Source organism: Myiozetetes cayanensis, unplaced genomic scaffold (assembly GCF_022539395.1).
Source record: "Myiozetetes cayanensis isolate MyiCay16 unplaced genomic scaffold, myiCay2020 scf3, whole genome shotgun sequence".
NCBI lineage: Eukaryota > Metazoa > Chordata > Aves > Passeriformes > Tyrannidae > Myiozetetes > Myiozetetes cayanensis.
In genome coordinates, this window is record NW_026087521.1 from 72302870 (window position 1) to 72315383 (window position 12514).

Consider the following 12514-nt stretch of genomic DNA (forward strand, 5'->3'; position numbering starts at 1 on the left):
TTTGTGAATGCCCACATGTAAATGTGAGAACTGGATTACAACATTCGTTGTCAGGCCACATCCCTTTTAAGACTCTTCACAGGAGTGACTTTGTTAGACATTCAGCATTTCTGCCCTAGAGTTGCTCAGAGTTTTGGGGGTTTGACATCCTCAAAAGAAAGACTTGAGACCCTCAGACCTGCTTAGTGACTTTGGTCTATTGATCTCCTGCAAGTAAAGCTGAAAAGGTAAAGACTGCACCCAGACAGGGCCTACAGGCAGTGTCTTTGCTTGGACAACTGGAGACAGAAGTTACTGTCACAGCCTGGAGCATCAGCCTTTTTCTTTGTATGAAAAATAAACGTGGCTCACAGATGTAAAGTGTGAGCAGTGTCAAGGACTATTAAAACTAGAGTGCTTCTGACCCAGAAATAAATGTCACGAGGGCACCTGTACTCCAGCTCCAGGCTGACACTTGGGTGGGGTACAGGGAAGTGCTGTCTGTGCATCATCTGGATTGTAGCTTCACTCTAAAAATGGACTTATGTGTTTACTTTCTAATTGTCTTACATACAGAAGTTTCTTCTGTTCCTTCAGAGGAGGAAGCTCACAAGGCCCCCAGGGAGCCACCAGTCAGCTCAGAAACAGTTATATTGCGGTAAGTCTCTCAAAGGCCCCTTAGAATTTACCCCCATCTCCATGCAGCACAGACACCTGACACACTCCATCGTTTCTGAGTCACCAAAGCTGATGACAAGGAGAAGAAAACCATAATTAAATGCCTTAGGCCTGTGTTTCAGTCTCCCCTCTTGAAGAGGACCCCACTGCAGCAGAAGTATTTCTGTGATTCCATCAAGCCAAGCTTTGCCCTTTGTTAAGTAAAGCACGTGGAACCTGAGCTTGTTGAAAGAGAGAGATCCTTGTTGTGACAGACCAGTTCACCTCTTCATTCACCCTTTTTGGTTTGAAATCCTTATTCCCCGACAGAGAGAAGAAACCTGCAGACACAACGGAGAACTTCAAACGCCGGCACTCCAAGCTGATCAACTCCTGTAAGTACCTTCTGTGACCCCTCTCCCCCATCACTTCTCACATCAGTACCACAGCAAAGTGTGCTCTTGTGAATTCAGCTGCCCCAGTCTGAGACAGTAACAGTTTTCTCCGGGTTGAAGCAGAGGGTGAGTAGCTGCTACAGAAGAGATAAATGTACATGTCTGTCTTCACAGCAAGACTGCTGTATCAGGAGTACAGTGACGTGGTTCTGAACAAGGCCATTCAAAGCCAGAAGAGGGTGGATTACCCAGAGGATATAGAGTCGAGTTTCCCAAGCTCCCCGAGGCTGCGGAGGAAGGTGCTGTCTCCCCAGGACTCGTACTTGCAACGCCTGTCGGTCTCGTCCAACGCATCCCTCTGGCAGGACATCCCCATGATCCGGGGCAGCAGAATGCTGCTCAATATGTCCCGTGAGGAGCAGAGGCTGCAGGAGGTAAGGGACAGATGTAACAAGGTAAATGGGTGGTCTGTAGCCCAGAAAGTGTCTCCTGAAGGGGGGGGGGATAAAGCAGAGAGCAAAAACTGTGGCGTGGGAATGCAGGTGGTTCAATGCAGAGGTCACCTCTGCAAGCACTATGGGGCTGTGCTACCAGTGTGTGTGCTGAAATTCTAAATTACAGGGAAAGCAGCACTGAAGGACAGATTCTGGACTGTATCAGTAACTTCAGAGAAACAGACATGGGGAAATGGGAATTGGATAAAGAGTTTTGAGCATGTTTAATGCAAAAGAGCATATAAAAGCAGACTTGCAGCATTCTTCAACACATAAACTCATGAGAGAGGTTAATAAACCTACAGTAAATTGTATTTTCTTTTGGTAGAGTGTAAGCTTACAAAATTGACCTGTGTGAGGTGCAGGGCTGAGAGGGAATAGGAAGGTGTGTGGGTCCAGCAAAATGGTGTAGAGAAACTGGGTAAGGAAAATGAGAGGAACTGAGAAGTGGATGGGAGGACACAGAGAAAACAACAGCATGGGAGACATGATGGAGAAAAATGTGGATGATGCAGATGCTGGACTTCATGGAATTCTGTAAAATAGGGAACCTTGTGGGAGTGGTGTTGAGGGGGGATAAAGTGAGAGCAAGTTTTTGGTTTTAGGTCATGCCACAAGTCTGTTTTCTAAAGGAAGACTACATGTAATGGCACACTTGCCTTTCACTTCTAAAGCCTCTCTTCTGTAATCACGTGCTGGGAGGTTTTTCGCTTTTCCCCGTCTCCTCTCCGTAAGATTCCTCCCTGACTTGTGCAGTCTACTGATGCTGTGCTCCCTTATTTTCTCTCCCAAGGCCAAGTTTGAGCTGATAATATCTGAGGCTTCCTACCTGCGCAGTCTGAACGTGGCAGTGGATCACTTCCAGCGATCAGCAGAGCTCCAGGCCATGCTCACCAACCAGGAGCGCCAGTGGCTCTTCTCCCGCCTCTCCGACGTGCGCGACGTCAGTGCCAGGTGAGACGCAGCCCCTTTGCTTCCAGGGCTGACAACAGACACACGGTGCTTCCCAGGGTTTCCAGCACTAACGTTTCCCCCTCCTCCCCTGCGTGTTTACCAGCCTGCAGGGCAGGTACACGCTGGATTTTTGGGTGATGTAAATCCTGGTGCTGAGTCCTGGATATCACGGCTCAGCGGTGGCACAGAGATCAGGGTGTTTAAAATGGTACCCATTGGCTTCACTCCTTGGCTGTAACTGAACTTGACTAACCAGACCCCGTCCCAAAGCAGCTCCTGCCAAGTACAAGGCAAAAGAGGCAGCTGCATGAGCCCTGACCGAAAAAAAGCCCCCCCCCAAAAAAAAAAAAAAACCAAAACAAAAAAAGAAGGGGAAAAAACCCCAAAGTTACAACCATCACTTGACAGAGACTAATGTGAATCAGTTGAGCATAAGTCATGAAAAATGTGGACATGATCCCACATGCTGGGGATCCTGTATGTTGTAGGATTCTGTTCTGCTTTTCCTCCTGCAAGGCTTGGCTTGGCATATCACTGAGCTAGTAAGGTTTGCTGCTGCCTTTCTCCATTCTACCAGTGGGATTATTCTGGTGAGGTCTTAATTTTCTGTTGGTTGCTGACCATGTGTTTAGAAGAACGACCTCCCAAGAATAGAGGGCTTTTGCCTCTGCTTTTTCCTTGCCTACTCCAAGCCCTACATAGTCATTGTCTACAGACATTATGCTCTACAGGAGTACAAAGCTGTCTGGTGCTTACCTGTGGGCTGCCAGGGGTTTGGAGGACCTGAGGCCACTCCTGCTTTACTTCAGTGACGCTGATATTTCCCTCTCCTTTCATGCCGCCCCATCCACGCGCTGCAGCTTCCTCTTTGACTTGGAGGAGAAGTTTGAGGAGGACATGTTCACCTTCCACGTGTGCGACGTGGCTCTCAAACACGCCCCCGACTTCCGCAGGGTGTATCTTCCCTACGTAACAAACCAGACCTACCAGGAGCAAACCTTCCAGCGGTTACTGTAAGTTTTCTCCTTTGCTGCACCCCTCTCCCCTCTCGCTTCCTTGAGCATTCGCTCTTTCCCAAGATGGGGAATGCTGCAGGTGCTGGCTGTTGGCTGCAGGCTGCGCTCACACCACAGCCCCAGAAGGACAGGGAGGGACCTCCTTGCCTTCGGTGGCATTTGGGATAGCAGGACAGAGCTGCTGCAGGCTCTTCTCCCGTAGCATTGCAGAGGAAAAGAATGATACGTGATCCAGCTGCAGGCTGTTCTCTGTCTGCCCTCTGCTGAAGAGAGCAAAAATGACTGTCCCTGATAATGGTTTTCGGTCTGTGGTTTCCAGACTACAAAGAACCAGAAAGTGATAGCTTCATGTGAAACTTCTGACCTCAACCACTCTGTGGTTCTGCAACTCAAACACCATGGCTGCTGTCAGTAAGCTTAAGCCAGCTAGCTATCCAGGGGTCTTTAAAATAGATTGAAAATCCTGGGCCCAGGGAACACCATCAGTCTCTCTTGCTTTGGGTGATGGAGTGGAACATCTCCCACTCTCCTCTGGTGTACCCAGTGAGCGGCACAGCCAGTCATTAATCAGGCATGGGCCTGGTCCTGGGCAAGGTTTCCTTGCCACTTCTGCACTGCTTCCCTTCATAACCACCCAAAGCCAGTGAAGCTACAGTGATTCCAGGAGAAGCCAGTGTTCCCAACAGCCTATTCAGGCACGGTCTCTGGGTGCTGCTGCCTGGGAGAGATGTAGTCTCACAGCTGATTCCCTTCAGGGAAGGTTCAGTTCCACACAGAAAGCACCTCCAGGATGTTGTCCAGGGCAACGATTGCTGGGCCTACAACATTTTTCCCCAGCTCTTCAAGGACGTGGGCTTGGCTGTTCCAGAGGCTGGTACCACTCTTGTACCTTTAGTCATGTAACTGCTCTTGCCCAGCAGGGACAACTGGAAGGCAGTGGCTGTGTCTGGGAACATAAGAGAGATGTTAAGGGAGGAAGGCAGCTCCCCTCAAGAGTAGCAAGGAATGGGAAGCAGCTATTTCCAGACAGCCCCTGAAGCTGAACAACTCAGTGTAAGGAAAGAATACAAACCCCCACAGCCTCCATGAAAGGTGTAGTACTGATAGAAGGAATTGAAATGTAGATGTCACTTCTGCCTTTTATTCAGGGGGCTGTGACAGAAAGAGGAAAGATATAGTAACAGCTGTACTGCCATCCTGTAGCTGTTACAAACCCACACTTGCTCTTCATCAGCAGAGCGGTGCAGTCTCTTGGCATCTCTTGCCCCAGGAACAAACCCTGACTGTTGGGAGCTCTCCAACATTCACTGAAATCTGATACTAAGGAGGTTATTTATTTACTCTGATGCCTGGGTGTCTTTTTTCTTTACCACTCCCACAGAAATGGAAATGCAGGGTTCCAGCAAGTCCTGGAGAGACTGGAAAGTGATCCAGTATGCCAGCGCCTCTCACTGAAATCCTTCCTCATCCTCCCTTTCCAGCGCATCACTCGCCTCAAGCTCCTCCTGCAGGTAACTGTGGGCATTCTCCCATTTGTGCTTGAGTTAGTGGTTGCTTCCTATGCCATGTAACTTCTGTGGGATAGTTAATACAGTTTAGTTTTTCAGGAATACCCTATATTCAGCATCTCAGATTTTTAGCCTTGTTACCTCCACATGTCATAACCTACTTCTGCTTTAGTTTCCCTTGAGACTGGTATCTTGGTGTTCCCTTGTACCTCCTGCCCTTCACTGATACTTAGGTCCAGCTTTTCCTGTCTGAGTTACCAAAAGCATCTTTTTTGCCACACAGAATATCCTGAAAAGAACTCGGCCTGGGTCTGAGGAGGAAGTGCAAGCAACACAGGCCTACGATGCGCTTGAGAAGGTAAGGGCTGCCAGCCCATCCTGCAGCCCTGCAGAAAGGGCTCTGGGGGCTTTGGCTGATGGTACCAATAATACAAGTCAAAAATTTGGGGCTCAGCAGTAAAAATATTAGGATGTGTCCAAGGGAGGGCAGCAAAGGTGGTGAGAGAACTAAGAGGGCAAGACTTGCGAGGAGCGACAGGACATGAGGTTTGTTCAGCTCAGGGGAGGCTGAGGGTGACCTCACTGCTCTCTGCAACCTCCTCACGACGGGGAGAGGAGAGGGATGTGCTGATCCCTTCTCTCTGGATGCAAGGGAATGGCTTAAAGCTGTGTCAGGGGAAATTCTGATTGGATATCAGGATAAGGTTCTTCACAGGGAGGGTGGTAAGCACTGGAACAAGCTGACCAGGGGAGTGGTCATGGCCCCAAGCCTGATTGTGTTCAAAAGGTGTTTGGGCAACATTCTTAGCTATATGGTTTAACTGGCAGCTTGCCTTGCATAGAATCAGGAGTTGGACTCGATGATCCTCACGGGTTCCAATCCTTTTAATTGATCCTCCCCCTTGTTGAGGGCCCATGTCACTGATCCTCACCCATAACAAATCAGGGTGTTCAGGTGCAGTGGCAGCTGGGAGCAGAAAACACTAAAGCAGGAGTCAGCTGGGATGCAGCTGAACTGGTGCCAGCAATACCAAACTACTTCTTTCAGGACTCACTTTTTCCAGTCTCCTAACCAGCCCTTTGTGTTCCTTACCTTTGTCTCTAATTAATTATCAACTCCCATCCTGGTCCTTGCAAGAAAAATCTTTCTTTAAATAAAAACAGGGCACTGCTCTGTTGTGTCCCTTCTTCTCTCCTGTTTATTACAGACAAAGATTTAAAGTGCTCTGGGACAACTTGTTATCTAAAATTTGTACAGCATCATGCAATGCATGTCTCTAGCATTCCCCCCCAGTGTCCCAAACGTAAAGCAGTGCTTGCCACGGAGATTTCATCTAAAGAATATTTTCCTTAACAAAGAAGGGGGATCGCTGTAGGTATGGAGAGGCTTAGAATGCTCAGCTGGAAAAACACTCACTCTGTTCTGCACTGGTGCAGCCTCACCTCGAGTCCTGTGGGCAGTTTAGGGTGACACAGTACAAGGAGAATCTAAAGCCCTTCCAGAGAAGGGCCACAAAGATGGTGCAGGGCCTGGAGGGGAAGCCATATGAGGAGTGGCTGAGGTCACTTGGCTTGTTCAGCTGGAGAAGAGGAGGCTGAAGGGAGACCTCACAGCATCTGGAGCCTCCTCACGATGGGCAGTGATGGGACAGGCACTGATCTCTTCTCTGTGAGGACCCAGGGGAACAGCTGGAACTGCGTCATGGGAGGGTTGGGTTGGATATTGGGAAGAGTTTCTTTACACAGAGGATGGTTGGGCACTGGAACCCAGGGCAGTGATCATGGCCCCAAGCCTGCCAGAGTTCAGGAAGTGTTTGGACAACACTCTCAGACACAGGATGGGATTCTCGGGGTGCCCTGTGCAGGGCCAGGAGTTGGACTCGATCCTTGTGGGTCCTTTCAAACTCAGCATATTCTGTGATTCTGTGATTCTATTCTATGCTGCTTTTGCAGGAGGATGCCGAAGAGATTGTCACTTATGCTGACTCCTGAGAGCTGGGAGTAGCACTGATCCCACCAGGCAGTTCTGCTCCCGCCTCACTGATGGTCTCTTTTCCTTTGCAGCTCATCAAGGACTGCAATGAAAATGTCCAGCGCATGAAGAGCACTGAAGAGCTGATCTACCTCAGCCAGAAGATTGAATTTGAGTGCAAGGTGAGCCCATCCATTCCCTGGGCCTTGCTCCAGCCTAATGTATTTTCTGCCTTTCCCCACAAAGCCACTTGCACTTTCTCTTTGTTTTCCTCTCTGATGTTCACAGAACTGTTGAACCAGCTCTTCATCAGCACTTCCCTTACCCAGTTTTTCATGTCAACCTTCAAATAAAGGTGCCTACCATGACTTGCACCTCTCCAGCTGGAGAGATGAAATATTTCCTCAAAAGAAAGGCAAAAATGCAAATCCAAATCACAGTTACTCGTTTGCTTGCACATGATTGACGTAAAGGTTCATTTCTGTCCTGCAGATATTCCCACTCATCTCACAGTCGAGGAGGCTTGTGAAGTGTGGTGAGTTGACAGCACTGGACTTCAACAACCCGAGTCCAAAGTGGAAAGTCACCACCCGGCCCATCTACCTACACCTTTTCAACGACTGCCTGCTCCTGTCTCGGCCGAAGGAGTGAGTGCCTCAACACAATTCTTGCTGCCCCTTCTCATACCTGTCTCTTTTGGGGTCTGTGCTTTGGTGACAGAGTCCTTTCCCTCTGCCTGCCAGCAAGTGGCAGCCTTTGTCAAGTCACTCTCCTATCCCAGCCTGATGTGAGTATCATACAAGTACGTGGAAATTGATAGTCCCAACCCTTAATTACAACATATGATAATATAAAAAGATAGCTTGTGGGTCCCTGGTGCAACACTTCTGTTCCACCCTTCCATCTCCATAATGTGAAATACTTTAATAATAACCATTTATTCTACTTTTACTTGGTAAATGATTTCTTCCTACAGGACAGCATGGAGACAGGTGAATGTGCAAACCACTGGTTTGTCAAGAGAGTCGTTTCACTGTGTTGGGGGTTTTGGGGTGGTGGTTTTGCTTTTAAGCTGTAAGCTACCAAATTAAATTCTGTCAGGACAGAATTTTTTTATCCTTTTCATTAAATCCCCTCTTTATCTTCTCTGGCCTTCTGAGACTTACAGCAAGAATAACACTTGAGGTGTCTGAGGCAGATGAAGACTCATTAAAAGCTTTTTGCTTTCCTGACCTCAGAAAATGACACGGACTCACTTTGTAACCCTCATCACCTGAAAACTCACAGCTTGTTTTGCTCCTCCTCTTTCCCTGCAGGGGTGGACGTTTCGTCGTGTTCGACCACGCCGCCTTCTCGGATGTGCGCGGGGAGAAGTGTGAGATGAAACTCCACGGAGCGAACAAAAACCTCTTCCGTCTCTTTCTGCTTCAGAATTACCAGGGAAAGAGAGCAGAGTTTTTGTTTCGGACAGAGACACAGTAAGAGCTCAAGGTTACCCTCAGTATATCCCGTTACCAGAGCCAGACACCTCCTGGGAGCCTGACGATTGTCCCTCGGCCACCCAAATGCTGACATGCCAAAGGCAGCTGCTGAGCAGAGGTCTTGAAAAACATCCTCTTGCTCTGACTATTTCCTTAGGAATCACCTTCCTTCCCTCTCATCATAACCGCCCGTGCAATACTTACACGTTACGCCACACCAAAAATGGGAATTTTTGCCTTTTCCCACCCCCCCTTTCTCCACTTCCCTTTTCTCTGCTACCCCTGCTGTGAGCAAACACCCCCTCCCGTGTCAGTCAGCACTCTGCTGTCCCTCACACTGAGTCCTGTGCTGTTTTGCAGCAGTGAGAAGCTGAGGTGGATCTCCGCTTTGGCTCCTCCGCGGGGAGAACCGGACCTGCTGGAATGCCCTGGTGAGTCTGCCCCGCTGCTCCAGCCAGGGGGGTGGGCTGGTTCAGAGGAGGTGGAGCATCCCAGAGCGATTCCAAGGCACAATTCTTGAGGGTTTTTTGTAAATAAAGAAGATACTCTTGGGTTTTCCCTCAGTGCCAGTTATTTTACCTGTTTTATCTCCTCATATTAGATGAAGGCCTGTATTGTCCCTTTCCAGTTCTTGGCTTTTTAGTGTTTGGGCACTTCCCTATTCCCCACCTCCTCTTTACCTGATGCACACAGGTTTATTGTTGCTTTCTCCTACACTACATGTGATGTTTCCTCCCCTCTTTAGATGCACCACAGGTTCAATGCATAAAGACTTACAAGGCTCGGGAAAATGATGAGCTGGCTTTGGAGAAGGCAGACATCATCATGGTTATGCAGTACAGCAACGATGGTGAGCAGAATGACCAATGGTTTGTCTCAAAGTGTTGGATTGAGAGGACAAAGAGGCTCTTCATTAGAATGCTTCATTTGGAAGCTGAAGGGGGATCTGCCTCATTTGCTCTTAGGGCCTTGTTGGAGGGGGCTTTTGGGGAAGGATGGAAATAAAACCGTGATTCTTTCCCCTCATGTTGTGTTTCTCCCCACGCCACAGGATGGATGGAAGGGGTAAAACTTTCAGACCGGGAGAGAGGCTGGTTCCCCTCAGAACACGTGGAGAACATCTCCAGCAAACACGTCCGGCAGAAGAACCTGAAGGAGGAGCAGCGTGTGAAGAATGCCAAGCAGCAGGTCTTCTGCAAGAAATAAAGACTCTGGTTGGACCTGTACAGTCTCCCTGCCGTGGGGGAAGCCATGCCTTTTCTATTGTGCCTCAGAAGAAAATGCCTCTGCAAGAGAGCATAATACAGCACTTTGACAGGACCGGGTGCTTTTTTGCCAAAGAGAGCGGGAATTCAATCAGGAAAAAAAATCACTCACTTCCTCTGTGTCAGCAGGACTATGGCAGCAGCAGGAGGAGGAGTAGAGGTTGCATGCATTGCTTGCTTTGTGGTAGTAGGGAGGGACTTAAAAGCGGACAGAGGTCTGGGATCTGGACTTCTGAAAGTATATTCCTGGTTTTGCCACTGACAAAGTTGTGGGGACCTTATGCAAGTCACTTCAGAGTTCTGCCTTCAGTTTTCCCATCTGCGAAGTGGGGGGAAGCTCACCTACCTCACTGCGTGGTGTGAGGCTAAATTCACTGGTATTAGCAGACTGAGAGCTCTGAGCTCCTGAGAGGGAAGGTGCCAAGTGCAAAGCACAGCAGAGTCGAGGGGAGTTTTTCCATTTGAACAGCCTCTTGATACTATTCTTCGTGGTGTTGATCTCCACAGCGTAATTTCCACTTAGAGCAATTTATGTGTTTGATCGTGCGGGTCTACTGGGGTTTAGATAGGCAAATATTTCATTGCACCCAAATTTAACTCGGTCTCAGAGTGCTGTTAAGAGTCCTTGACAGCGTGATAAAATCCACTGGAGTGGAGCAAAGTTTTCAGAAGCCACTGTGATGATTTCCCTCACCCCTTATAAGAGGTATCATGCTGAAGAATCTGCTTCACAAAGGTCACCTCTCTTACGAACAAGTGTCCCATTAAGCCGTCTGAAATGAGCTTTTTTTTTTTAACTCTGCCTCCCACTCAAAGTAGATCGGTGACTTTTGACAAAGATGTTTCTTGTGTGTGGGTCCACGCCCTGTACAGAATTACCATGACTAAGGCACATGCAATGAAGTGGCACTTTCCTGCTGCTCTTGCTCTGATCACTCATGTGGTATTGCATGCACCATTTTGCACACTTAGGGAGAACACTGAATTATTTAGCCACTGTAGATAAAGCCAAAATATGCACCAGGGTCTCTGTTCTTTTTTAGAACTCTCTGGTTTTAAGTCCAGTTTACATGCATTTGTGCAGAACCTGTCTATTTGAGGATATGCCTTCGAGTGTAAAATACTGTTTCTGTGTTAAAGTGTTTGCGTTCAGCTCAGTCAATGCAAGATCAAGTATGAGAATCAATACACCAAAGAAAGCAACGTGTAGCCTTCTTGCATTTAATATATTTGAAGAATTAGTTATCTTCATATTTCCAGCTTCCTGTCTCTGTAACATCCTGCCTTTAAATCCCATTTACACTGTATCTAGTATAGCTTATTACAGCCTATTTATATCAATAATTTTAGCTGGATTAAAAAAAAAAAAAAAAAAAAAAGAGTTGCTTTTAGTCTTAATAAACTCATGCACTTCTCCAGTTAAAATAAAAAAACCTTTCTGCTTTCCTTGTTACTCAGGCTTTCCTCTCAAATGTAAGTAATTCAGTATTTACTGAATGTACATTCAGTATTTTAAAAGTCAAGAATTCTTTACTCTTTCAACTTCTGCTCTCAAAAAACAGGCAGATTGTTCCTTGCAACCTCCCAAGGTGGTATCTGTGTTAAATTCTGTATGTTCCTGTTAAAATTCGTGTTGAGATAGGAAACCTCGAGGCTGTTCCCATTGATAGCCCTTCTGTGCTGTTTAACTAGCTGAACCAAAGGTTAACTTCTTCATGTCACAGGCACAGCCCTTATGTCCTGATGTCAGGCCTTTGTGTGTTTAGGAACATTTAAAGGTCAGCTTATGCTAAGTGCTCGTGCCTGGGTTAACTTTGATTTCCTACATTTCAGATAGGCCTCAACTTCTCTCTATTTACTTAAATTTTTAACTCCAGCACCATCCTGCCACCAAAATCCATACCTGCACTGAAATGCTTTTTGAAACTGATTTAACATCTCTTTGATTTGCACAAACTTAATCAAACTAGTACAGCACCCCTTCCAACTGCGCATTCAGGACACAGGAATCAACAGAGCATCTGCTGTGTCCTATCACAGTCTTCTTTATGAGTCAGGATTTCTCTCTGCATTATCTGATGTGGATAACCTGATTTCTCAGAAAATTAGTATAAAACAGAAGCATAGGGTTTGTCAAACAAGTCCCAATACTTTTCTAGGAAGATCCACAAATAAGGCAGGGCATAGGAACGCTGTGTGAGAGGTGCCAGTGTTATCTTCTCCAGGAACCTGTGGAGACTGATCCATAGTGTATCCAGACAAAAGAAATTCAGTATTTCTATACTGAAAAAAACCCCCAAACCTCAGAGGGCAGTCACACTAATTTATTTTTGTGACAAGAACAGCAATGAAGTACAAATATAAACTACATCTAAACAGTTTTGTTGAGAGTCTGAGAAAGTAATTGTTTACATTGTTTAAATCAAATGTTATTACTCCTGCCTTTTTTTCATATAAAGAAGTATAAAGTAGATATATAGAGATATGTGACTCACAAAAACAAAACAAAAAAACAAACAAACAAAAAAGGCTCACGCCCCTGGGGACCTCTGTTGGACCTTCCTCCAGGAAAATAAAAGAAAGCATTCTGCACAGGTCTTACTCCCTTCACAAGAAAAAGCTGACATTAGGACCAGAGTTTAGTAAATAAACACAACCTTGCTGGGAAACAGGAACCTCTAAAGCAGCTAGGGATTTTTATATTTGCACTTTAATATTGAAGAGGTCCCATCCCTTCTAAGATGAGTTGTGTTTTGTCAGCTGAATGCTGTTAGCAAACTAAATGCCACTTTA

At 46.9% G+C, this 12514-nt stretch overlaps 1 protein-coding gene across 5 annotated transcripts in view; it reads left to right on the plus strand.

Moving 5' to 3' along the window:
* Positions 1–11132, plus strand: part of ARHGEF5 (Rho guanine nucleotide exchange factor 5) — a 34378-nt gene extending 23246 nt beyond the window's left edge. For all 5 annotated transcript variants that reach the window (XM_050324537.1, XM_050324532.1, XM_050324533.1 and 2 more), the window contains exons 3-15: positions 556–637; positions 967–1031; positions 1206–1465; positions 2319–2479; positions 3340–3492; positions 4877–5006; positions 5287–5361; positions 7068–7157; positions 7468–7622; positions 8292–8453; positions 8817–8887; positions 9202–9306; positions 9508–11132. In XM_050324537.1, the coding sequence (XP_050180494.1) occupies positions 556–637; positions 967–1031; positions 1206–1465; positions 2319–2479; positions 3340–3492; positions 4877–5006; positions 5287–5361; positions 7068–7157; positions 7468–7622; positions 8292–8453; positions 8817–8887; positions 9202–9306; positions 9508–9662 (1664 nt within the window). In that variant the 3' untranslated portion in view covers positions 9663–11132. The remainder of the gene's footprint in view (positions 1–555; positions 638–966; positions 1032–1205; positions 1466–2318; positions 2480–3339; positions 3493–4876; positions 5007–5286; positions 5362–7067; positions 7158–7467; positions 7623–8291; positions 8454–8816; positions 8888–9201; positions 9307–9507) is intronic.
* The last annotated feature ends 1382 nt before the right edge of the window (positions 11133–12514 follow it).